A 23,707-nucleotide genomic window follows, 5' to 3' on the forward strand; every position below is an offset into this window, starting at 1 on the left:
TTCTAGCGCCTCTAGAAAGCCAACAAAGGTGGTTGCTTTGTATTTCTAAATTCAAGAATAGTCATTTTTGATGGGATGGGAAAAGGAACACATTATCAAAAGCATGTCTTGGGTAAGGTAGAATAAATGGGTAGGCTCTGTTGCTAAGATAAAAGTGATGTAAAGCACATCCTGTCGCTCCTCCTCCATTTGACTGTGGGTGTGTGAAATTGTGAGCCTTTTTGTGAAGGGGAAAACTTAAAAGAGAGGTGGTTTCTAAAGCTACCTGCAAACACTGGTGGAATCCTGAAAAGTTGGGGCCTTTAGGAGACCACCCCTTCCTTAATTGCTTACAAAACCAGCACTGCCGTGTGTGTGTGTGCGGGAGGGGAGAGAGAGAGAGAGAGGCTGGTCGCTCGTTAACGATCAGAGAGAATTGAACAGATGGAGGCGGGCATGGGGCGGGACTCAGGAGTGAAGTGAGTGAAGAGTTGAATTACCCAATTGCAGGCTTGCAGCTGAGAGAGGACATGGGCTTGTCTGCTTGTGCTTGTACGTGTGTGCTCGTGTGTAAAGAGAGAGTTGATCCTTGAGAGAGAGAGAGAGAGAGAGAGAGAGAGAGAGAGAGAGAGAGAGAGAGAGATTCTCTCGCCTCGAGCACACTCTGTCAAGGTAACTGCAACCATTCTTCCTCTCTAATAGCACTACCAGGTGGATCTGAATATTTCCATTTGTTTACACATCTTTTGCTTGCTTTTCTGCCTGCAGTCACATGGGTACATTGTATAACTCCTTACAGATATTACAAATGATGGTCCAGTTTGTACTTAGCCCTGCAGGTAACTCGTGGAATTTAGCCACCAATGCAACAAATTCTACAAAGAGACATATTCAGCCACTTTGTTGAAGTCAAGTTCATTGAGGTTTCCGTGCTTTCCTCACGTAGCGGTTGCTTTTATGCATGCAAGACCAACTTTAATGTGTGAATGCTGATCCCACCGGTATCTTCAGCTTCTCCACCTTCTTACACATTCCGTCAAGAAGTCAGGTTTACACAGATTATTCGATGACAGCTAGTGCAAGGTTGGTTTTTGTAGTTCTCCAGCTGAATTATGCACTGCCCATGGGGTTTTCGGGTACTACGGAGACTTTGAATTGAGATAAAAAGGGCTTTGCCAACTTGTTCCACTTCAATTGTGGTCTTATGGAGACGGAACACGTTTTTGTGGATGCGGATGACACAGATTTCTTGTCAATGTCGTATGAGCCAAGGATCCTAGACCCTCTGCCTTCACCAAGAGAAACATCAGAGGGGTGGGTCGAACGCCATGGAGGTGATTGGGACACCTTACCACATGTTCACAGCAGTGCAAATTTTACAAGCCGGGATTATGCAAATGTTGTAGGGAAGGGCGATTCCTTGGCTGACCCTGAAACACTAGAAAAGGTTTGGAGTTGGACAGCAAATGTGTGTATTCGGGTATGGGACAAGTTGGAGCCAGCGGTTGTGGAATATTTGCCTGAAGATCGAAACCCTTTCTGGGTTTGTGGAGTCTTGCTGCTGGTTTTCTTCCTAGCCATTGCAGGTTTTTCAGCTCTTCTTCTTGTATTTGATAGTAGTGTGATGAAAACATAATGAGGCTGTTTTTGCCTGCTTTATGAAGTGTGTGTGTGTGTGGAGAGAGAGAGAGAGAGAGAGAGAGAGAGAGAGAGAGAGAGAGAGAGAGAGAGAGAGAGTTAGTTTATTAACGTCTTTTAGAGGTTGAACTCGGCCTATGAGACAAATCAATGTACGACTGTGGTATCTTCTGTCATCCCAATAAAGAAAGAAAACACATACTGACAAAACTAAAAGTAAAGCCAACTCTAACGCTGGACCTGAAAGGGGTAACTGATTGGAGTGTACAAAAGCTGGGGGAGGGTATTGTAATTTAATGTAGAGGGGGATGGAGCTGTATGTATAGGGGCTGAAAATGCTAGCTATATCCATTGGGTATACAAGTAGTAATGCACAATCTAGCTAACTCCATCTAGTACCGTATTGAGGGTGTGGGATGGTGTACCTTAGTGATTTGGGGGTGAAGATCTGTCTGAAGAATATGCCTAGATATGAGCAAGCTGAGCAAGTCTCTCCTCCTCTTTTTGCTTCAAGCTCTAATCTTTGTCATTGCTCTATGTAGAGCCTAAGCATCTACTGGTAACATGGTGTCCTCTGTCTCCTAACGCCTAGAGCGGCTACACCCCTCTAGGACGCACAATCCTCTTAGGTGGATCGTAGCCGGCCTCCAGAGCTCTCTCAGGTTTCAACTACTTAGCTTGGGACATTCGCCTCCTCGACTGGCTCCTTTGCCTCCTAGCTCACCTTGACAGGTTCGCAAGGCTTGTCCTACCCCATCCTCTCAGCCACATACAAAGCAATTGTCCCCAGCCCTTAAGGCACCTCCTCCCTAGGCACCGAGTGGACAACAAAGCGCACTGGATGGAGGAGCTATTCAAGGAGGTGGTGGAAGCACAAGTGCCTCAGTTTTCATGTCAGTTGTGCCTCCCCCCCCCCCCCCCCCCCCCCCCCCCCCCTTGGTAAGAGACTTATCTCAAGGAGGCCTCCAGAGTCCAGTTGCTTCTTTGCACTGAGGTAGAGCTCAAAGCTTGGTATGAGGAGTCACAGGGTAGATGACTTGCCCCTCTTTTTCTTAACATGTACCATCTAGAGCGCAAGGCCTCTTCCAAGAGGCGATACCATGAGAGGCAATAGATATTACAGATGTATGCCATTGTAGGTTAGATATTTACAGGTTCAAAAATATGCCACCGTTGAGGATGCATTACATGTTAAATCCATCTTATGATGTGGTGATTTACTCACTCATGGAGATGGGTCATGAGATATATGCCTCCATTGATTGCATGTATGAGATTGTGGATGGGATGCATCATGACATGGGATATTGTGTAACTACTTGTCAGGGTTTGTATGATACTGAGGCCTTGTCAGTAAATGCATTTACTGTGCTGTTATTTTTTGAATATATGCCAGTGTGATAGCAAAGATGTTCGCTTATGCTTTGGATAGGGTTAGTGGTTCATTCTTTCTTGAGTATCATGGAGCTCCATGCACTAACTTGGAACACTAACGGATGATAGTCCTCTAGAGTGAAGGGCTCTAGGAAGCTTCTGCTCAGAAAGATTTTGCATAGGCATGTAGTTGGAGGTTTACTCGTTCAAGAGCAAAAGATTGCGAAACCATTTGGCAATCTTATGTATGTGAGATCTCGCACCTTCTGGGAGCCTGCTCTACAAGAGGTTTGTCTCGCAGTTGTGGTGTATGCATCTCTGTGGGTCCAAGATATGTTGCATCTATCAACAACTTGGTATGTTAGTTGCTGGCATAGCATTTATGTTGCCTTACAGATAGTGTCACATGAAAATGCTTTTTGTCCCTCCAAACGAAAAGAAACACAAAACACTTAACTTGTCGAAGCAAACTCAAAATAGAGGGACAAAATGCGTTTCGTAGGTTCAAAAAGTAATTTTGGTGTAATTTTCAAATCAAAATTAGCCAATATAGTGTGTGATGCTCGACATGTTTTACCACTTGTGTGATTATGTATTCAAGATTTATCCACATAATAGACTCCTAAATATTACGTTTCCTATAACCTCTAGAAACATTTGTGTTTTGTATTGTGTTTCGTCATGGCATTTTCAAAACAAAATGAAACCAAATGCCTCGATACGAACACAATGAAACCTTTCTTGTTACACTACATATAGATAGTTGACACTTTGGTTGGTTTTATGTCTATCTATGCTCCTACTCATCCTCAAGAACGAGTTCTGGCCTTATATCTAGTTACAGGGAATGGCCATTTTCAAGTCTCCGTTCCCCGTTCCCATTCCAACTTCCCGTTCTGAATCCCCGTTCCGTGTTTCAGATGTGAGTATCTGTAACAGGGAATGACAATTCATGCTCGTTGCCATTCCAGTTCCCTGTTTTGATTTTCTGTTCCGAGTAACTATGCCTAGTAAAATTAAAATAGAGAACACATAATTAACCATTAAGCCAGCTATCCCACTTGCAGTTAACCACATGCAACATGAGGGTGCCCAATCTCGTAACATCTCTCCCACCAGGGATAGCAACTGTCCTCAGTTGCTCATTAAAGAATCAACATCAATTGGACTGTGAGTGATGAAAAGTGTGGAGAAGGTCTAAGAAGTTGCGGAATTTTTTTTCAGGCATCCATTTGGCATCCTCTCGAGGATGGCCTTTGAAGGTCAAAAGATAGCGGTTATAAACCATGCCGGCGCATGTGGTGGTGGTCTCGTGATCAACTATTTGTGTAGCGATGAGTTGTTCTTCTTGGTTCACAAGTGAAGGTGGTTCCTCATAAATGTGATGTGTAGGTAGGGTCCTCTGAAAGATCTTAAAAGACTAATGTGAAAAGCATTGTGAATGTGCTAATGTGAAGGTAGGTCTAAACGAAATGAAATATCATCGATCACAACGGAAATTTTGAAAGGACCGTAAAAACGAGGAGCAAGTTTAACAAAATTATTAGTATCAACACTTTTGATCCTTCGTTTTTCAATGCGAAGTATAACATAATCACCTTCTTTGAATTGGTGTGCCTTATGGTGCTTGTTAGCATGCTTAGTGTAAAGTCTTGTGAGTGTTTAATGGCAGAAAAAACACTTCCATAAATATCATGAAAATTAGTAGTAAAATCATCTGCGGCAGACACAATATTGGAAAGACGTGAAGCAGGAGTAGGCAAAGAATGACCATACACAATTTCAAATGGAGATTTACCTGTGGCAGTGTGAGTGGTGTTGTTATATGCAAACTGTAGAATATGCAAGTAATTATCCCATTTCTTGGGTTGAAAAGAAACATAAGCTTTTAACAAGTCAATGATAGTGCGATTAGTGATTTCGGTTTGACCATTAGACTCAGGATGGAATGCAGAAGTAAAATCAAGTGTGGTTCCAAGATTTTCAAAAACAGTAGTCCAAAAAGCACTACAAAATTTGGAATCTCGATCATAAATTATAACTTTAGGCAAACCATGATGTGGAAAGACAGCTTTAAGAAATAGAAGTGCAGCTTGATGTGCTGTGAGTGTTTTCTTACAAGGAATGAAGTATGCTTGTTTAGAAAAACGGTCAATGACAATCCAAATCAAATCATGCTTGTGAACAGTGAGTGAAAATTCAGTGAAAAAATCCATTGAATTATGTTCCCAAGGTTTTTTAGGAATAGGGAGAGGTTGTAAAAGTCCCAATGTTGCTGCTTTGACCTTTTGACAAATCAAACAAGTTCAAACATACTGTTTAATATCAATTTTCAGAGCAGGCCAAAAGAAATCACGACATAAGTTTTGAAAAGTAGCAGCAAATCCTCTGTCCAGCATAGGGTGGTTTGTGCAACTTTTCAATGATCAATGTACGAAAAGATTTAGTTACACATAATTTTTGTTTGAAATAAAGAAAGTTTTCTTGAATAGTGTATTCCAAAAATGTGTGCACAGAGTTGTTAATCATATGCAACCATGTGGTTTTGAAATCATCATCTTGTGTATAAGTGTCTGGCATTGAATCAAATGAAGTACCCGTAATGGTTGATAGACTATTAAGAGAGTGTCTTCGATTCAAAGCATCAGCTACAACATTCTCCTGCCCAGGTTGGTATTGAATGTTGGGTTGAAAACCGGGCAATTGCAGTATTGGTGCATTTATCAAAGCATTCTTGAGTGCATTAAAGGAACTTACTTACAAATCAGTCTATACATAAGGAGAATTTTTCTTTAATAGGAGAGTGAGATAATGAGATTTGTAAGCAAAGTTACGTACAAACTTCCTATAATAATTGCATAGATCAATAAAAGAACAAAGTTCATGCAAATTTTTGGGTTTAGGCCATGATTGAATGGCTTCAATTTTCTTAGGGTCTACGTGCATTCCTTTTCCTGATACAATGTGTCCCAAATATTCAATTCCAGATTGGAAAAATGAACTCTTTTCAGAATTCAAATACAAGGTTTTTTGTTCAAGCAGTTCAAATACACGTGTTAAATGCTCTTTATGTTCTTATTGTGATTTATTGAATACAAGAATGTCATCAAAGAATACAATCACAAAATCTTGATGGTCAATGAAAATTCTATTCATCATGCGTGTGAATGTGGCTGGTGCGCTTGTCAAACCAAATGGCATGACAAGGAATTCATAGTGTCTTGTTTGTGTTTTGAAAGTAGTTTTGTAGACATCTTGGACAAACATTTTGACTTGGTGATACCCTGATTTGAGGTCATTTTTGCTAAATATGTTTGCCCCTTTTAGTTTGTCTAATAGGAAACCCATTTTTGATGGTGATCTTGTTCAAAGTCCTATAGTCAATACACAAACAAAAAGTTTCATTTTTCTTTTTAACAAGAAGTACTGGAGCTCTGTATGTAACAAACTTGGACACTCCAAGTCAAGATTCTACCGCGCCACAGCAGAGATTCACTTCAAAACAGTTCACAGTTCACAATTGATTCGACATGGCCCAACGGAGTTCCGTGCTTAGAGATATTAGCCCCAAAGACTGGCGCTCCTTTCGGTATTTCTTTTTGTATTAATCTAAGTTTAAAGTACAAGGGAGTGAGAGGGTTCTCACTCTCAGACTCTGGACTCTGCGTCCAGATGCTGTGAGGAGTGGGAGCCTAACCACCTATTTATTGGTTTACAAGGGATGCCAAAAGCAGAGCCCTAGAACCTTCAAAATCAAAAGATTCTCAAAAGAAAGCATGGCTTCAAAAGCTTCTTACCACAAAAACTTGTGTAGGTTTTCTCTTACGTAAAAAGTTGCCTTCCGTAGAGCTACCGTACGCACTGCCACATCAGCTTGCTTTCTGGAAATCGCGTCGCATTTTTCGGGGGTCCGTACCTACCACGTCAACCCTGCAACGTAATTTTTGAGATTGCTGCTCTGGGAGTGTGTTGCCACGTCACTAGTTTGTGACATACCTTCCTCTTGAAAGCATTGTAATCGCCCTCGATTACGCCTGCAAAACAGACAGAGGCCATAAACTGTCTTAGCAGTCACTGACTGTTAGTACCGACGCATTAGGAACACACATCTAGTACATGTATCAATCGACAGTCACATCACAGGACATCACATGACAAATCACATCCAAAATTTCATTTGGATCTCAGATCATGATTAATCGGCAATGTATTTAGCAATTGCATCTAGATCCACTTGGGACCTCATAGATCTGTTCCAAAATCTGTTCTGGAACGAGTATCTCCTTGTTTTCCTCCACTTCGGGTTGCTCATCTGGCTCCCCAGCATTGGGCACATCGCCTTTAAAAGGCTTCAGGAGACTCACATGAAAAGCATTGTGAATCCTCCAAGTATCAGGCGGCTTCAGTCGAAAGGAGACATCATTTATCTTTTTGGAAATCTAGAAAGGTCCATAGTATCTCCAAGTACTCGTCGGCTTCAAAAATCTTATCTTTTGTGCTTAGGAAGGTTGGAATCTTTGTAGCACCTTCGATAATCTCAAATGGCGCCTTCCCCGGCGAAGAGTGTATCATGTTATTGTAGGCAAATTCCACCAAAGGTAAATACTTTTCCCATTGAGTCTTCTGATTCGAGATGTAAGATTTCAATAAATCTAGTACCACTGAATTAGCAATTTCTGATTGCCCGTCAGTCTGCGGGTGGAACGATGACGAGAACTGCAACCGCGTGCCAATGTTCTCCCAAATAGCCTTCCAAAACAAACTCGTGAATCTAGGGTCTCTATCGGAGACAATCGTCTCAGGCATGCCATAATCTGAAGATCTGGGCCACAAACAATCTCGCTAAGTGATCCGGTTTGATTGTTTTCTTCACTGGAATGAAATGAGCTTGCTTGCTAAATCTGTCAATAATAGTCCAAATACCATCGTGACCACTCTGTGTTCTCGGGAGATAAAAAATGAAATCCATTGCAATACTTTCCCAAGGGCGGGTTGTAAGGTGCAGCGGAATGAATGTTGTACTTTCTCAAGATGAGTGATCCATATTTGCTCAAGGTTCCTTTTAGTTCTTATGGAAGGGAGAGCCTTCCGTTCTTTATGGGGAGTGCTATGATCACGAACAAGTGAGTGGATATTGTGCGTGCAAGTCTATGAGTCTGAGAAAAAGAGAGAGAAGAGAGATACGGCACCAAAGACGTTGTAAAACCCTCCTCCGAAGGCCCCACTCTCGTCGGCGAGAGTGGTCTACTTATTGATTGCACAAAGTGGTACAATGACGATGCAATGGACTGATGCAACCTGGGACTATGCCGATGGCGACGACGGCGACGACGGCGACGACTTAGAGGCTAAAATCTGTGAGAACTGGGGGCTGAAATCTGCAAACTTTGGGGCTGTTTTCATAGGACTGAAAAACGCAGGTTTAGCTGCGTTTTAGGGCTAAAAAGAAACACACTGTCGGAACTGCAAACAAACGCTGAGGCTGCGTTTTTGGAATGCTGAAAAAACGCTGAGTATTGGCTGCTAAGAGGCTGCTTTTTGCTGCTGTACTTGAGGGCTGCAAACGCTGGTTAGCTATGGCAACAGGATACTGAAAACGCTGATTGTTCCTACGACTGAAAGCTGAAAAACGTTGTTCCTCGAGGGTTGAATCGCTGACTGTAGAGGGCTGAAAAACGCTGTTTGTAGAGGGCGATAGCAAGAGGCTAGGTTTGGAGACTGCGGCGATGTGTTGCTCTTGAAAACGCCAGGCTGCCAGAGAAGATGGCGCTAACACAAATGCTAGGCTGAATGGGAAGGGGCTCGCCAAGGAATGCTTGGAGAGGGTCTTGCTGAGAGAGAAAGGGGTACTTGCTGCCTGAGGGCCTGTTGTGCTCCTTTCTCATCTGCCTAAGATTGCTAACTTGGGTTTGCTTATATATTTTCTTGCCCAATTTGCCCTACCTACTTTTGTTCGGAAGTCACTTAAATTAATAAGTGACAAATGTCAAAAATAGGGAAAATAGGATAAAGTCAATGCAAAAATCCCCAAACTGACTCTGATGGAATCTGATGGAAATGCTTATGCTTATGCGGTGTGCAACCAGAGGATATGCATCTACACTAAGTGACTGGCCATGCACGGTCTACGAATAGACTCACAAAAGTGCCAGATCAATTCTAATCTAGACTGACTGGACTGACGGGAACCCTGTTATGGTGTAGCTTGTCCACGGACACATAGGGTTGGATGTGTCACGTGACATCCCCTCCTTTTTAAAGTGAGGTACTGGTACCGAGCTGCATGACTTCCTTGTAGTCTGCCAACAACTCTGGATAATCCTTGAAGAACTCTTCGTCTACCCATACCGCTTCATGGGTTCCGTGATCTTTGAATTTCAAAAAATATTGTCGTACTTGTTTCTTCGAACCATGGCGAAACCGATGCAACAAGACTTGCTTTGGCTCCATGACTTCAGCTTCATTGATGATCTCCGGTTCTTCTTCTTCCGAAATGTCCTTTGGACGTGTTCCCAGAAACACTTGCAACCAAGAAACATGGAAAACGTTGTGCATTGACCATGAGTTAGGCAACTGCAATTTCATTGAAACCTCATTAATCTTTTTGATGACTGGAAATGGACCATACATACGAAAAGACAACTTAGGACATTTCTTTCCAACTTGCTTAAGACGTTGTTTCATGATTCTTAGATATACCCAATCTCCTTCCTTGATCGAGACCTCTCGACGATGCTTGTTAGCCTGCTGAGAATAAGATTCCTGAGCCTTGCTTAGCTGAAGCTTCACACTCTCATAAATCTCATCCAATGACTGACTCTCAGCATTGGCATCAGGCATTTGACTGAACGATCTAGTCAAAAGTGACTGGAACGGACGGCCAAAAGCTGCCTCATACGGAGTTCGACCAATAGCAGAAGAAAAGGAGTCATTTAGAATAGCCTGAACCAATGGGAGATAGAGCTTCCACTGAGACTGCTGATCATGAACATAAGAGTTTAACACATCAAAAGCCACCTGATTATAAATTTCTGTTTGACCATCTGACTGTGGATGAAAAGCCGATGAAAAATTCAACTTTGTGCCAAAATTTTCAAAGAGTGCGCGCCAAAAGTTGGACGGGAACTTAACATCCCTATCTGAAACAATGGACTTTGGCAAACCACAGAGGGGGTACCAATGCTTAATGAACAATCGTGATACATCTTGTGCCGTGATTGTGGTCTTACAAGGAATCAACATGCAAAATTTGCTAAAACGATAGACAATTGTCAAAAATTGAGTGTTCCTTGAATGTAAACTTGGTGGTAAGTTAGTCACAAAATCCATAGAGATATCTTGAAAAGGTCCCTCGAGAATAGGCAGCGGAAGCAAGAGGCCTTGCTGCTTACCTCGAGGAGCTTTTACTTTTTGACATATAGTGCACTGTGTGACATAACGAAACACATCTTTCCGCATTTTAGGCCAATAAAAAAATCGTTCAATTTTTTCCAATGTGGTGTTCATTCCCCTGTTGACATAAACCAAGAAAAGAACGCACATCATATGCAGTTTTGGGCAATTCCAATTACGAACCTGTTCCACCTTCGCGGGGTCTAGCTTGATATCCTCTGCAGAAATGATATAACCTAGATAAGTGACTTCAGTAAGAAAAAATTTAGACTTCTTAGCGGCAATGTACAACTGACACTCTCATCCAAACGAGTTAGTACCCTTTCAACATCTCTTTCATGTTGTTACCACGATGCAGAAAAAATGAGAAAATCATCTAAAAAGATGAACACACATGTATCGACCATATCACCGAAACGACCTACCATGAGACGATTGAACGTACCCACGGCACCTGTCAATCCAAAAGGCATAACAATATACTCCCATTGCCCTCGCTCGGTACGAAAAGCGGTCTTGAAAATGTCGCCTTTGAATACCCGTACCTGATGGTATCTACTTTTGAGATCGACCTTGCTGAAAACCTTTGCCCCATTGAGCCTATCAAGGATATACTCAATGCGAGGTATCGGAAACTTGTTCTTGACGGTCATCTTGTTTAATGCCCTGTAATCAACACAAACGAAACGAACCATCCTTCTTGCGAACAAACAAAATAGGGGCAGCAAAGGACTTACACTAGGACGTATGAATCCTCTAGCCACCAACTCCGTGAGTTGTCACTCTAACTCTTCCTCCTGTGACTTGTTCAAACGGTAGGGAGCCTTACTGACAGGCTGCGCTCCCTCCATAAGCTCGATGCGATGGTCCTCCGACCGCTCGGGTGGGAGACGAGGTGGAAGATCATCCTGCAAAAAGAGATGTTTAAACTTCGTAAACAACTCCGAATACTTACCTGGAGCCTGAATGTTGTGGGAAACTGGAGCAGCATAAATGAATGTTGCTTGTGCTCCTCGTCGTAATTCACGCTTTGCCTTCACATGAGAGATAAGAGGCAAAGAATGCAAGTCCTCCTCAGCACGAATGATGAGGGGGGAATTAGTTTTGGCATGTAAAGTGAGAGTGTTAGCCTCAAAATCAACGAGACCGTTGAGTTCACGAAACCATTTAATGCCCAAAATCATATCACGTCCTGAGAGAGGAAACACAAGAAATTTCCTACGAAAAGAAGCTTGTTGAACGGTAAACATCACATCAAGGCACTCCTTCGTGATGAGAGAGTCCATACCAGGAGCGAAGCCAGAAACCTCGAGAGGAGATTTCTGACTAACCTCTAGGCGGACGCTCTCAACAAGAGGGGGACTAATCACATCATGCATACTGCCTGGATCAAGCAATATGATAAAACGTTGCCCCTTTACATGATCATAACACTCCAAGAGAAACTCATCAATGTGTGTGTCAGAGTCAAGAGAAGATGCAGGTTGTGTTGTGACAGTGCTTGTGGTAGTTGTGGGTGCTTTTGGTTCCTTAGGTGGGACTGTCTTAGGACAGGCCTTGTTAATGTGACTCTTGATGTGACATTGAAAACATCTACCTTTTTTAGCATAAATCACTTGTTCTTCAGCCGTGATGTATCCTCCTATAATTCCTTGTGAAGCTTTTTCATCAGGGGTTAGCTTAGGTTTTGCAGTTGCTTTAGCTTTACCCTTAGATTCATTGTTAGAGTTCTTTTCCGAGGAATTAGAGGAAGAAGAGCTAGGAGAATTACCATTCTTACCATTCTGTGTGTTCTGAGAATTCTGCGGGGTTCCTTGAGAAGTCTTGTTTTCCTTAGGCTTTCCTTTGTTGTGCTTCATCTCGTGTGCGAGAGCAATCACTACCGCTTTGTCGAGATCGATTGGATCAAGTACCTCGACATCATACTTGATATACTCGTCCAATCCGTAAAGAAATGCCTCCTTGCGCTCCGAATCCAATTTGCGTAATTGAGTTCCGAGCTGCAAAACACGATTAGAGAAAGACATAACCGGCATACCATTTTGCTTGAGAGCACGCCAATCGTCCTTCAATCGTGCAAGGTACTGAGATGGCATAAACCGCGCCTTGAGCTTGTCTTGGAAATCAGCCCAATTGAAAGAAAGGGGCGTGAAGTCATCGGCTTCCTCTAAGTGCGCGGCTAGCTGTGCCTCTTGCCATGCGTGGTACCAATTAATGGCATCACCGGCAAGGTACATAGCTGCCATCAAAACTTTGCTATTGCCTGTCTTCTTAGTTGTCGCAAAATAAGCATTAAACTGATGTAACCAAGAATGAATAACGGTAGCATCCATCTTATTGTCATACTTATTGAAAGTCAACTTTTCGGTGATTGGGTTGTTGGAATCCGCATCGTGTCTTGCACCACTCGAGGAACTCCCACGATCTTTGGGTGGTTCGGTTTTCGAGGCTAGCGCTTGTCGAAGCAATTCTTGAGTGCGTAGCTCTCTTTGAGCTTCACGCTCGATCTCCAAAGCCAATCTTTGAGCTGTACGATCGGCCTCCAAGGCCGCGCTTCTTGCCGTCTCGTTCGCCTTTCTTTGTTGTTTTCGTTCTTTGCGTGCGTCGCGCTCGCGTTCTATAGCAAGGCGATTGTCTTCTTGTTGTGTGGCAAGTCTCGCGTTTCTCTTGTCGCGCTCACGGTCCTGAACAAGGCGATTTGCTTCTTGCTCGCGGTCCCTAGCAAGGCGATTTGCTTCTTGTCTATCCATCATGGCCATCATCTGCTTGACCATTGCCTCCATAGGGTTTGGTACACTTGGTGGCGTAGATGGCGAAGGGGGAGGGTTGAAAAAATCTCTTGGTGGGGAAAAGTCTTCGTCGCCTCTCTCATGCTCATCACCTGTATGCGAAGTATGCATTCCGCTTCGGGTGACGACCATGCACTATGATCTTTGGTCCTTAAGTTCACGAGGAACTTGGGTTCTTGAGGGTCTTGGAGTTCTTGAGGTTTTCTTTCGCTTGCAACACTTCCAAAGCTCTGATACCAATGTAAGGTGTAGTGGAATGAATGTTGTATTTTCTCAAGATGAGTGATCCATAATTGCTCAAGGTTCCTTTTAGTTCTCATGGAAGGGAGAGCCTTCCGTTCTTTATGGGGAGTGCTATGATCACGAACAAGTGAGTGGATATTGCGTGTGCAAGTGTATGAGTCTGAGAGAAAGAGAGAGAAGAGAGATACGACACCAGAGACGTTGTAAAACTCTTGTATGAAGGCCCCACTCTCGTCGGCGAGAGTGGTCTACTTATTGATTGCACAAAGTGGTACAATGACGATGCAATGGACTGATGCAACCTGGGACTATGCCGATGACGACGACGGCGACGACTTAGAGGCTAAAATCTGTGAGAACTGGGGGCTGAAATCTGCAAACTTTGGGGCTGTTTTCATATGGCTGAAAAACGCTGCGTTTTAGGGCTAAAAAAAAACACACTGTCGGAACTGCAAACAAACGCTGAGGCTGCGTTTTTAGAATGCTGAAAAAACGCTGAGTATTAGTTGCTATGAGGCTGCGTTTTGCTGCTGTACCTGAGGGCTGCAGACGCTGGTTAGCCATGGCAACAGGATACTGAAAACGCTGATTGTTCCTACGATTGAAAGCTGAAAAACCCTGTTCCTCTTGAGGGTTGAATCGCTGACTGTAGAGGGCTGAAAAACGCTGTTTGTAGAGGGCGATAGCAAGAGGCTAGGTTTGGAGAGTGCAACGATGTGCTGCTCTTGAAAACGCCAGGCTGCCAGAGAAGATGGCGCTAACACAAATGCTAGGCTGAATGGGAAGGGGCTCGCCAAGGAATGCTTGGAGAGGGTCTTGCTGAGAGAGAAAGGGGTACCTGCTGCCTGAGGGCTTGTTGTGCTCCTTTCTCATCTGCCCAAGATTGCTAACTTGGGTTTGCCTATATATTTTCTTACCCAATTTGCCCTACCTACTTTTGTTGGGAAGTCAATTAAATTAATAAGTGAGAAATGTCAAAAATAGGGAAAATAGGATAAAGTCACTGAAAAACCCCCAAACTGACTCTGATGGAATCTGATGGAAATGCTTATGCTTATGCGGTGTGCAACCAGAGGATATGCATCTACACTAAGTGACTGGCCATGCACGGTCTACGAATAGACTCACAAAAGTGCCAGATCACTTCTAATCTAGACTGATTGGATTGACAGGAACCCTGTTATGGTGTAGCTTGTCCACGGACACATAGGGTTGGATGTGTCACGTGACACGGGTGGGTATGGGTAAACGCTGTAACAATCCCTGTGCTTTATGCCTGTCAAACTTGACCTTTTGGCATACCAAGCAACTGCGTATAAAATCGTCCACGTCCTTCTTGAGTCTCGGCCAAAAGAAGTATCTCTCCACACCTTTCAAGGTGGTAGCAATGCCGCGGTGACCCGTAGAAGGTGGACATTGGCATTTGGTTAGAACCTTTTCCCTCAACGGCTGTGTAACGCAGAGCATGGTTTTCTTCATCAAGTAGCCATCCCGAATGGAATATCCCGCTATTACCTCCCCATTCCATATCCGAGTGAAAATATGTACAAAATCTGTATCTGTGGCATACTGATCGATCATATCCTCGAAGCTCCTATGATGTATTGCGGAAATAGCTAGAACCAACGGCTTCTGAGACAAAGCATCTGCCACCAAATTCTTCTGTCCCTGCACATGGACAATCCGGAAGTGAAACTGCGACAAGATGTTCGCCCACCGCATCTGCTTTTCCGATAGCTGCTTCTGTGACAAGAAGTAGTGTAAACTCTGACTGTCTGTGAAGACAGTAAAATCCGCTCCGAGTAGGTCATGTCGCCACTGAGTAAGAGCATGGTTAACCGCCAAAAGCTCTTTCTCATATATCTGTGCTGTCAATTCCGGCCTTGAGAACAATCGGCTCTCATAGGCAATGACACGGCCTTCTTGCATTAAGACCGCACCTAGACTACGATTACAAGCATCACAATATACTTCAAATAACTTCTGCAAATCCGGCAAATCAAAACTGGTCCTGTAGTCAATTTCTCTTTCAATGTCTGAAAGGAAGTCACCTTTGTAGGTCCCCACGAGAAAGGGACTCCCTTCTGTGTCAAGATATGCAAAGGGGAAGCAACCTCTACAAACTTTCTAATGAATCGCCGATAGTAAGAACATAAGCCCAATAGGCTTCTAACTTCATGGACATTCTTCAAATCGAGCCAATCACGGATAGTCTCTATCTAGGCCAGGTCCATCTGCACTCCTGCTGCTGCTGAGACAATGTGTCCTAAAAAGTGCATCTCAGGTAGGAAAAATTCACTTTTCTTTGCATTAATCACCAACTTGTATCTCGTAATGCCTGAAAGACATGTAGCAGATGTTCTCTATGTTCTGCCTCATCCTTGGAGAACACAATGATGTTGTCAAAGAAAGTGCCAACAAATAGTATGTACTCTCGAAAAATCCTATCCACTATTTGGTTAAATGTCGTTGGAGCATTGGTTAGGCCAAAAGGCATGACCAAAAACTCAAATAAACCAAAAGTCGTCCGAAAAGCTGTCTTGTAGACATCTCCCAGCGCGATTCGGATTTGATGATATCCGCTCTTTAAATCGATCCTGCTTAAACAAGAGGATCCCTGTAGTCGGTCTATTAATATCATCGATCCTAGGAATGGAAATCTGTTCTTGATGGTGATTTTATTGAGAGCTCTATAATCGATGCACATTCTTTAAGATCTGTCTTTCTTCAAAACCAACAATACTGGAGAGCAGTAAGGTGAAGTATTCGGCTGGACAAGACCCTTTTCCAAGAGGTCTTTCACTTGTTCATAATCTCTTCATTCTGGGCTCGGCTCACATGGTAAGGTGGCCGGTTCGGTGGTGTGCTTCCGGGTATCAAATCAATGGTATGATCCTCAAGACGAGTTGGTGGCAACTCGCCTGGCAGGCCCTCAAAAAAGCAATCGACATGAGTGGAGAAAATCTTGGCGTTCTTTTTCTAGATCTTACATATTTGTCCTATGATCATCATTCACCTCTTTCACAAAAAGATCGAGTAAACAAACAGTTTGGATTTTATTAATTTTGAAACTGCCGAAGCCGATACAATAGGGACAGACTCGCCCTTAAGTTTCACATCAAGTACAATGGTTCGGCCCTTTTACGTAGTCAAAGTCGCTTTTCTCGCTCGATAGTCGACCACGGTGTTGTTCTTATGGTACCAGAGAATTCCCAAGAGGACATCACAACCTTCCAAGGGCATTATGTAGAAGTCCTCGTGCCCCAAATACCTCTAACAATGCAACCGAAGTTTTCCAATGACAAGTGTAATGGCTACGTCCCTGGCGGGTGCCGCTAGAAGTGCCTCTGCTTGTGGCCCCATCCGATCGGGTGTAATCTCGAGCCGTGCCGCCAATTCAGGTGAAATGAAGTTGGCCTTGGCTCCTCCATCAAAGAAAATCAGGGCTTCTTGATCTTTCACTTTGCCCCAAGCTCGGTAAAGTTCTGTACTCTCATGAATCGTGCTTGGGTCAGTACCCATGCAATCTGGAACCAGTCCTGCTTTCATCTTGCCTTTTCGTCGACGTTCCTCAGCTGCTTTTGAATTCTCTAGCCTTTCTTCATCTTGTTCTTTTTATGCCTTTTGAGGGCACTTTGCAGAGATGTGTCCTTGTTCCTCGCATCCAAAACACTTCCCCTCTTTGATGTAGTTGGCTCTCTCTCGAGGAGTGAGCTGGGGTCGTGCATCCTTATCTTTCTGATCTTGGGGGCTCTTCCTCTTTCTACTTTCATTTTTAGAAGTCTGTTCTGCTTTCTGCGTCATGATCTCATCTGTGGGGTAAGTCAAATTTCCTGAGTGTATGGCAAAGCCCCGTTTCGCATGACTCATCAGTTCTTGAATAGAATCTGACTTTTGCTCTAATCAGTGATCTCGGATCTCCGTAGGAAGTCCCAAGTTAAACCGCTCAATCTGTTCCTTAAATGAGATCTTCTTAAATGAAGAAGTGGGTAGAAAAGAGCTTTAAAATCTCTCGCAATATGCGTCCAAGGTATCTTTCTTGGTCAACCGAAGATGGTTCAAGCAGTTCGTATGTCGCGTTCGTACTCCCGAGCAACCAAGAAGAAATAAAAAGCCTTTTAAATTTCAACCATTTAATTGGCCCTTTCTTGTTCAATAGAAGAGTAGACCACCATGTTCGAGCATTTTTCTTAAAGTAAGAGGTAGCCCTCCAAATCTTGGAGTGCTCTGAGTAATGTCCTCCATAGAAAGCTATATCAAACTGCTGTATCAAGGCTGAAGGCCAAAACCCTCGAAGCATCACGGAATCCCAAAAAAGTGTCAAATTTAATCGGTTGTCCACCTTCTTTAAATTCTCGAACTTTCTTGATTTTATCCTCCAAAAAGTCATACTGGTTGGCTTTATAGAAATTCTTCTTCTTTGCATAAAATCTGTGATCATGGATCTGAAGACGAATCCTCTGTAGAATTGTCAGAAACTGGGCGAGACTTAGACTTCTTTGCCTTTTTCTTGCCCTTTCTGAAGCTTTGCTTTTTGCTTGGCTTTTTCCCTTTCCTGTCTTCTTCGCTCGAGTCAGAAGAGCTAGAAGAACTGTCAGAAGAAGAAGAAGAAGAACTGGATACTCCTTCAAATCTGACATGCTTCTTTTGCTTTCTTGCCGAGGCAAAAGCAGATTGACGACCCAAGTAACCCTGGAAGTCAGTTTCTTTCTTTTGCTTTTTGTCGAGCTTTTTGGCTTTGTTGTTTGCGTCAAAAAGCTGGGTAATTCGTGTATCAACCACCTTTTCCAATTCTTGCTCTGTAAACATCCTCGGAGTAGGAGGTTGTTTGAGAGCCGGTTTGAGGGGTGGCTGCGTGGTTTGCCGCCACTGTGAGTGCACCTCGTCGAAGGAGGTCTAGGTCAAAATTTTTGCAAATTTCGGGTCCTTCGCAAAATTTATCATCATCTTTGTTGCATCGTCAACCAATCGTCGACGCTCCATCTCTTCAATCTCCGCCTGAGTAGGCCGATGCGGGCCGTACTCCTCGCGAGAATCTTCTTCATGATCTCTTCTCGCATCTTCAGATACAGAGGAAGTTGACTGATCTCTGTTTGAATCCATAAGTGTCGTGAGAAAAGGATCGGATTTCCCGATAGCAGAGAAATCGGCTATGCTCTAATACCACTATAACAAACTTGGACACTCCAAGCCAAGATCCTACCACGACACAGCAGAGATTCACTTCAAAATAGTTCACAGTTGACAATTGATTCGACACAGCCCGCCGGCGGAGTTCCGTGCCAAGAGATATTGGCCCCAAAGACAGGTGCCCCTTTCAGTATTTATTTTTGTATTAATCTGAGTTCAAAGTACAAGGGAGTGGGAGGCTTCTCACTCTCAGACTCTACGTCCAGATGCTCTGAGAAGTGGGAGCCCAACCTCCTATTTATTGGTTTACAAGGGATGCCAACAACAGAGCCTCTTGTAGAAAGAGCCCGCTTGGAGGTTAGCAAGACATCTCCTTTCGAGGTGTCGGGCTTCGCTCCCGGTATGGACTCTCTCATTACACGAGAGTGCCTTGATGTGTTATTTACTGTTCAGCAAGCGTCCTTTTGCAGAAAATTTGTAGTGTCTCCTCTCTCTGTGATATGATTTTGGGCATTAGATGGTTTTGTGAGCATAACCCTCTCATTGATTGGGTAGACAATACTCTCACTCTAAATGCCAAAAGTTACTCTCCCATTACCATTCGTGGTGAGGAAGTTATTCATTCTTTACCTCTCATTTCTAATGTGCAGGCGAAGCTTGAAAAGAAACAGGAGAAGGACACTCTCTCAGTCCTTTCTTCTTCAAAGCATGACACATGTTTTGCGTGATAAAGATGTGATTGTTCACAAGGATGATGGTTTAGATGATGCTGTTTCTAGTGAAGCTAACCTCATTGCAGATACGATCAATCACGCAGATTCGATCTTGGCTCTCGAGTCGAGGTCCAAGGAACCCACTCAAGAAGTATTGTGTGTTCGCATGATTAGTTAGCACTCATTGTTTGAGTGTTTCATTCGTGACGGTTTCTTGTATTTTCGTCACCGTCTTTATGTGTTTCCTTTCCATAGGCATGTCGTATTGTACGATGCACATGATTAACTCATGGATGAGCACAGATGTATGTTGATTACTCTCGAAAAGAAGAAAAGTTTGCATTCAAGGTTCACATTCCATGTCTCTTCTTTGCCATGACACAATCTTAGAAAGAGCACGAGAAAGATTGTCTATCAAGCATGGGCATTTCCGTTGTGATTTGCCACAGTTCATAGATTTAGATATGAAAGTCAATATTCGATCTCACTTGTTGCGTGTGTTGGTGAACGGTTTGGCACTTTGTCAATTGGTTCATCTTAATTGCATGCACAGTCATTTAGGAAGACTAGTATTTTTCCAGTCACTCTATATGGAATGGGTATGTTCATGATTTTGTGTTGGAAGTGGTTTCAGGAATTTTCCTCCTCGGAGATTCTTGAAGAAGGTAGACCTACGTCCATATACGCAGTTCGAGCATTGAAGCCACAGATCACTTTGTGTCGCTTTCGGCGCGGCCAAAGAAGCAAGCATTGCAGACCTTTACGAAGTTCAAGTATCGCACGATCCACGTATCAGAGTGGACAGACGAAGAGTCCTTCCCAAGATTCCAGACGTTGTTGGCGATCTCCCTCGACGCCATACAGTTCGGTGCCAGTACCTCACTTTGAAAAGGAGGAGATGTCACCTGCACATCTAACCCTATGTGCATGTGGACAAGCTACTAGGTCTAGGGTTCAGGTCAGCTTAGGAAGTGTTCTGGCACCTTTGTGAGCCTTTGCGCAGGCCGTGCATGTCCAGGTACTTAGAGTAGTTGCATATCCTTTGGTTGCACACAGCATGATCATCAGCATGACAGTCAGTAGCCATCATGAGCATTTTACAGTGCATAGAACCCATTTTCCCTATTTTATCCATTTTTCACTTATTATTAATAAGTAACTTTGTTGGGAAACTAGGTAGGGCAACTTTGCTAAGTTAATATATAAGAAACCTAGCGCTAGCACTTTCTGTCCCCCTCTTGTTGAGAGAGCCCGCCTAGAGGTTAGTCAGAAATCTCCTCTCGAGGTTTCTGGTTTCGCTCCTAGTATGGACTCTCTCATCACGAAGGAGTGCCTTGATGTGATGTTTACCGTTCAACAAGCTTCTTTTCGTAGGAAATTTCTTGTGTCTCCTCTCTCAGGATGTGATATGATTTTAGGCATTAAATGGTTTCGTGAACTGAACCCTCTCATTGATTGGGAGGCTAACACTCTCACTTTACATGCCAAAACTGATTTCCGCCTCATTATTCGTGCTGAGGAGGGCTTGCATTCTTTGCCTCTCATCTCTCATGTGTAGGTAAAGTGTGAATTACGACGAGGAGCACAAGCAACATTCATTTATGCTGCTCCAGTTTCCCACAACATTCAGGCTCTAGGTAAGTATTCGGAGTTGTTTACGAAGTTTAAACATCTCTTTTTGCAGGATGATCTTCCACCTCGTCTCCCACCCGAGCGGCCGGAGGACCATCGCATCGAGCTTATGGAGGGAGCACAGCTTGTCAGTAAGGCTCTCTACCGTTTGAACAAGTCACAGGAGGAAGAGTTAGAGCGACAACTCACAGAGTTGGTGGCTAGAGGATTCATACGTCCTAGTGTAACTCCTTTTGCTGCCCCTATTTTGTTCTTTCGTAAGAAGGATGGTTTGTCTCGTTTGTGTGTTGATTACAGGGCATTAAACAAGATGACCGTTAAGAACAACTTTCCGATGCTTCGCATTGAGTATGTCCTCGATAGGCTCAATGGGGCAAAGGTTTTCAGCAAGGTCGATCTCAAAAGTGGATACCATCAGGTACGGGTATTCAAAGGCGACATTTTCAAGACTGCCTTTTGCACCGAGCGAGATCAATGGGAGTATATTGTTATGGCTTTTGGATTGACAGGAGTCGTGGGTACGTTCAATCGTCTCATGGTAGGTCGTTTCGGCGATATGGTAGGTGTATGTGTGTTCATCTTTTTAGATAATATTCTCATTTTTTCTTCATCGTGGGAGCAACATGAAAGAGATGTTGAAAGGGTACTAACTCGTTTGGTTGAGTGTCAGTTGTACATTGCAGCTAAGAAGTCTGAATCTTTTCTTACTGAAGTCACTTATCTGGGTTATATCATTTCTGCAGAAGGCGTCAAGCTAAACCCCGCGAAGGTGGAACAGGTTCGTAATTGGGATTTGCCCAAAACTGCATATGATGTGCGTTCTTTTCTTGGTCTATGTCAAGCATATAGTTCGCACATAGAGAATTTTGCACGCATTGCTGCACCTATGACTGATGTTTTGAAAGGGGGAAAGACTCGCCATGAGTGCGTAGACTTACCCGAGGCAGCTATTGAGGCTTTCGCAGCTCTCAAGGTTGCGGTGAGAGAAACTCCGTGTCTTATCCTTGCTTCCTGGGATGATCCCTTTGAGGTATGGACGGATGCGAGCAATGTCGCCATAGGCGCTGTGCTCCAGTAGCATGGTCGTCCTGTAGCTTTCCTTAGCCGGAAGCTCAATAGTGCGGAAAAGAATTATTCAGTTTATGATAAAGAACTTTTGTCTGTCATTCACTCTGTTAAGCATTGGAAGCATTTTTTGTATGGTAGAGAGTTTACAGTGCGCACCGATCATCAAGCCCTCAAGTGGCTCCAGTCTATGCCTAGTGCACATTGGAGTGATCGCCAAGTGCGGTGGTCACAATTTTTTGAGCAATTTGGCGGTTTGATTGAGTATGTGCCTGGAAAAGCTAACCCTGTTGCAGATGCTTTGAGTCGCAAAGGACAGATTTTGGCTCTTGAGACATTTTCTATGCAAGGTGAGTCTTTTGACAGCATGAAGAATCAATATGCACATTCGGAGTTTGGTAAGTATTGGTTGCAGGCTCTTGCTTCCCAAGGGCCCAACAACTATCTCATTCGTGATGGATTGTTATTTTTTCGTCAGCGTCTATGTGTGTTGCCCTCTCTCAGGCCAACCATATTGCATGATGCACATGATTCTCTCACGGGTGGGCATAGGGGAATGAACACCACATTGGAAAAAATTGAACGATTTGTTTATTGGCCTAAAATGCGGAAAGATGTGTTTCGTTATGTCACACAGTGCACTATATGTCAAAAAGTAAAAGCTCCTCGGGGTAAGCAGCAAGGCCTCTTGCTTCCGCTGCCTATTCCCGAGGAACCTTTTCAGGATATCTCTATGGATTTTGCGACTAACTTACCACCAAGTCTGCATTCGAGAAACACTCAATGTTTAACAATTGTTGATCGTTTCAGCATGTTGATTCCTTGTAAGACCACAGTCACGGCACAAGATGTAGCACGATTGTTCATTAAGCATTCGTACCTCCTCTGTGGTTTGCCAAAGTCCATTGTTTCAGATAGGGATGTTAAGTTCACGTCCAACTTTTGGCGTGCTCTCTTTGAAAATTTTGACACAAAGTTGAATTTTTCATCCGCTTTTCATCCACAGTCAGATGGTCAAACAGAAATTTATAATCAATTGGCTTTTGATATGTTAAAGTCTTATGTGCTAATTTTTTCTATCTTTTGTGGTGCGTATGCCCTATCAACTACCTCATTTTTGTGCTAATTTTTTCGATTTAATGCTTCTTTTAGTGCTAGGCTTCTGTCACAAGACGAGAGCGTACACGAGCACTTGAAAATCTGAAAATTAAAATACTTTGCAAATGTGAGAGAAGGGAGAAGATTGACATAGTATTTGGGACCAGAAGATGGGCTGGTCCCCCCCCCCCCGTTAAGAGTATTCTTTTATTCAGGGAGAATTCGTATACAAGCACGAGAACCCGAGGAAACTCCTCCGTTCTGTAATCTTAGACCCGAAGGTCGTGCTTTCCCGTAAAGGGCTTGGGCACAAGGCCGTTCCTTCCCGTAAGGGACTTAGGCACGAAGCCGTTTTCCTGTAAGTGACTTAGGCGTGAAGCCGTACTTTCCCGTAAGGGACTTAGGCGTGAAGCCGTACTTCCCGTTAAGGGCCCTCCCGTAAGACGGGAGATTCCTGCAAAACAAACCACACAAACACGCGACAACAATTCGTATGGTGAATCCACAATAGATACCTGTCGCTCTTGCGCGGGAAAAAGCGACTTCCGTGCTTCGTACTGTTGCGATCTCTTGCGGCAGAGTCTTCTCTTGCTGACGTTGGTACCCCCTTTGAGTGAGGGCATGTGGTGCTTTTATAGCTCCCTGACCACGGCA

General features: G+C 43.6%; 1 protein-coding gene across 1 annotated transcript in view; it reads left to right on the forward strand.

Annotated features, from left to right (window-relative positions):
- Positions 1-242: 242 nt before the first annotated feature.
- Positions 243-23,707, forward strand: part of LOC147419538 (uncharacterized) — an 89,499-nt gene continuing 66,034 nt past the window's right edge. The window contains exons 1-2 of the mRNA XM_086506079.1: positions 243-651; positions 748-1,565. Coding sequence (XP_086362205.1) covers positions 1,184-1,565 — 382 coding nt within the window. The 5' untranslated portion in view covers positions 243-651; positions 748-1,183. The remainder of the gene's footprint in view (positions 652-747; positions 1,566-23,707) is intronic.

This window comes from Adiantum capillus-veneris, chromosome 29, assembly GCF_014529385.1.
Source record: "Adiantum capillus-veneris isolate H3 chromosome 29, ASM1452938v2, whole genome shotgun sequence".
Classification (NCBI taxonomy): domain Eukaryota; kingdom Viridiplantae; phylum Streptophyta; class Polypodiopsida; order Polypodiales; family Pteridaceae; genus Adiantum; species Adiantum capillus-veneris.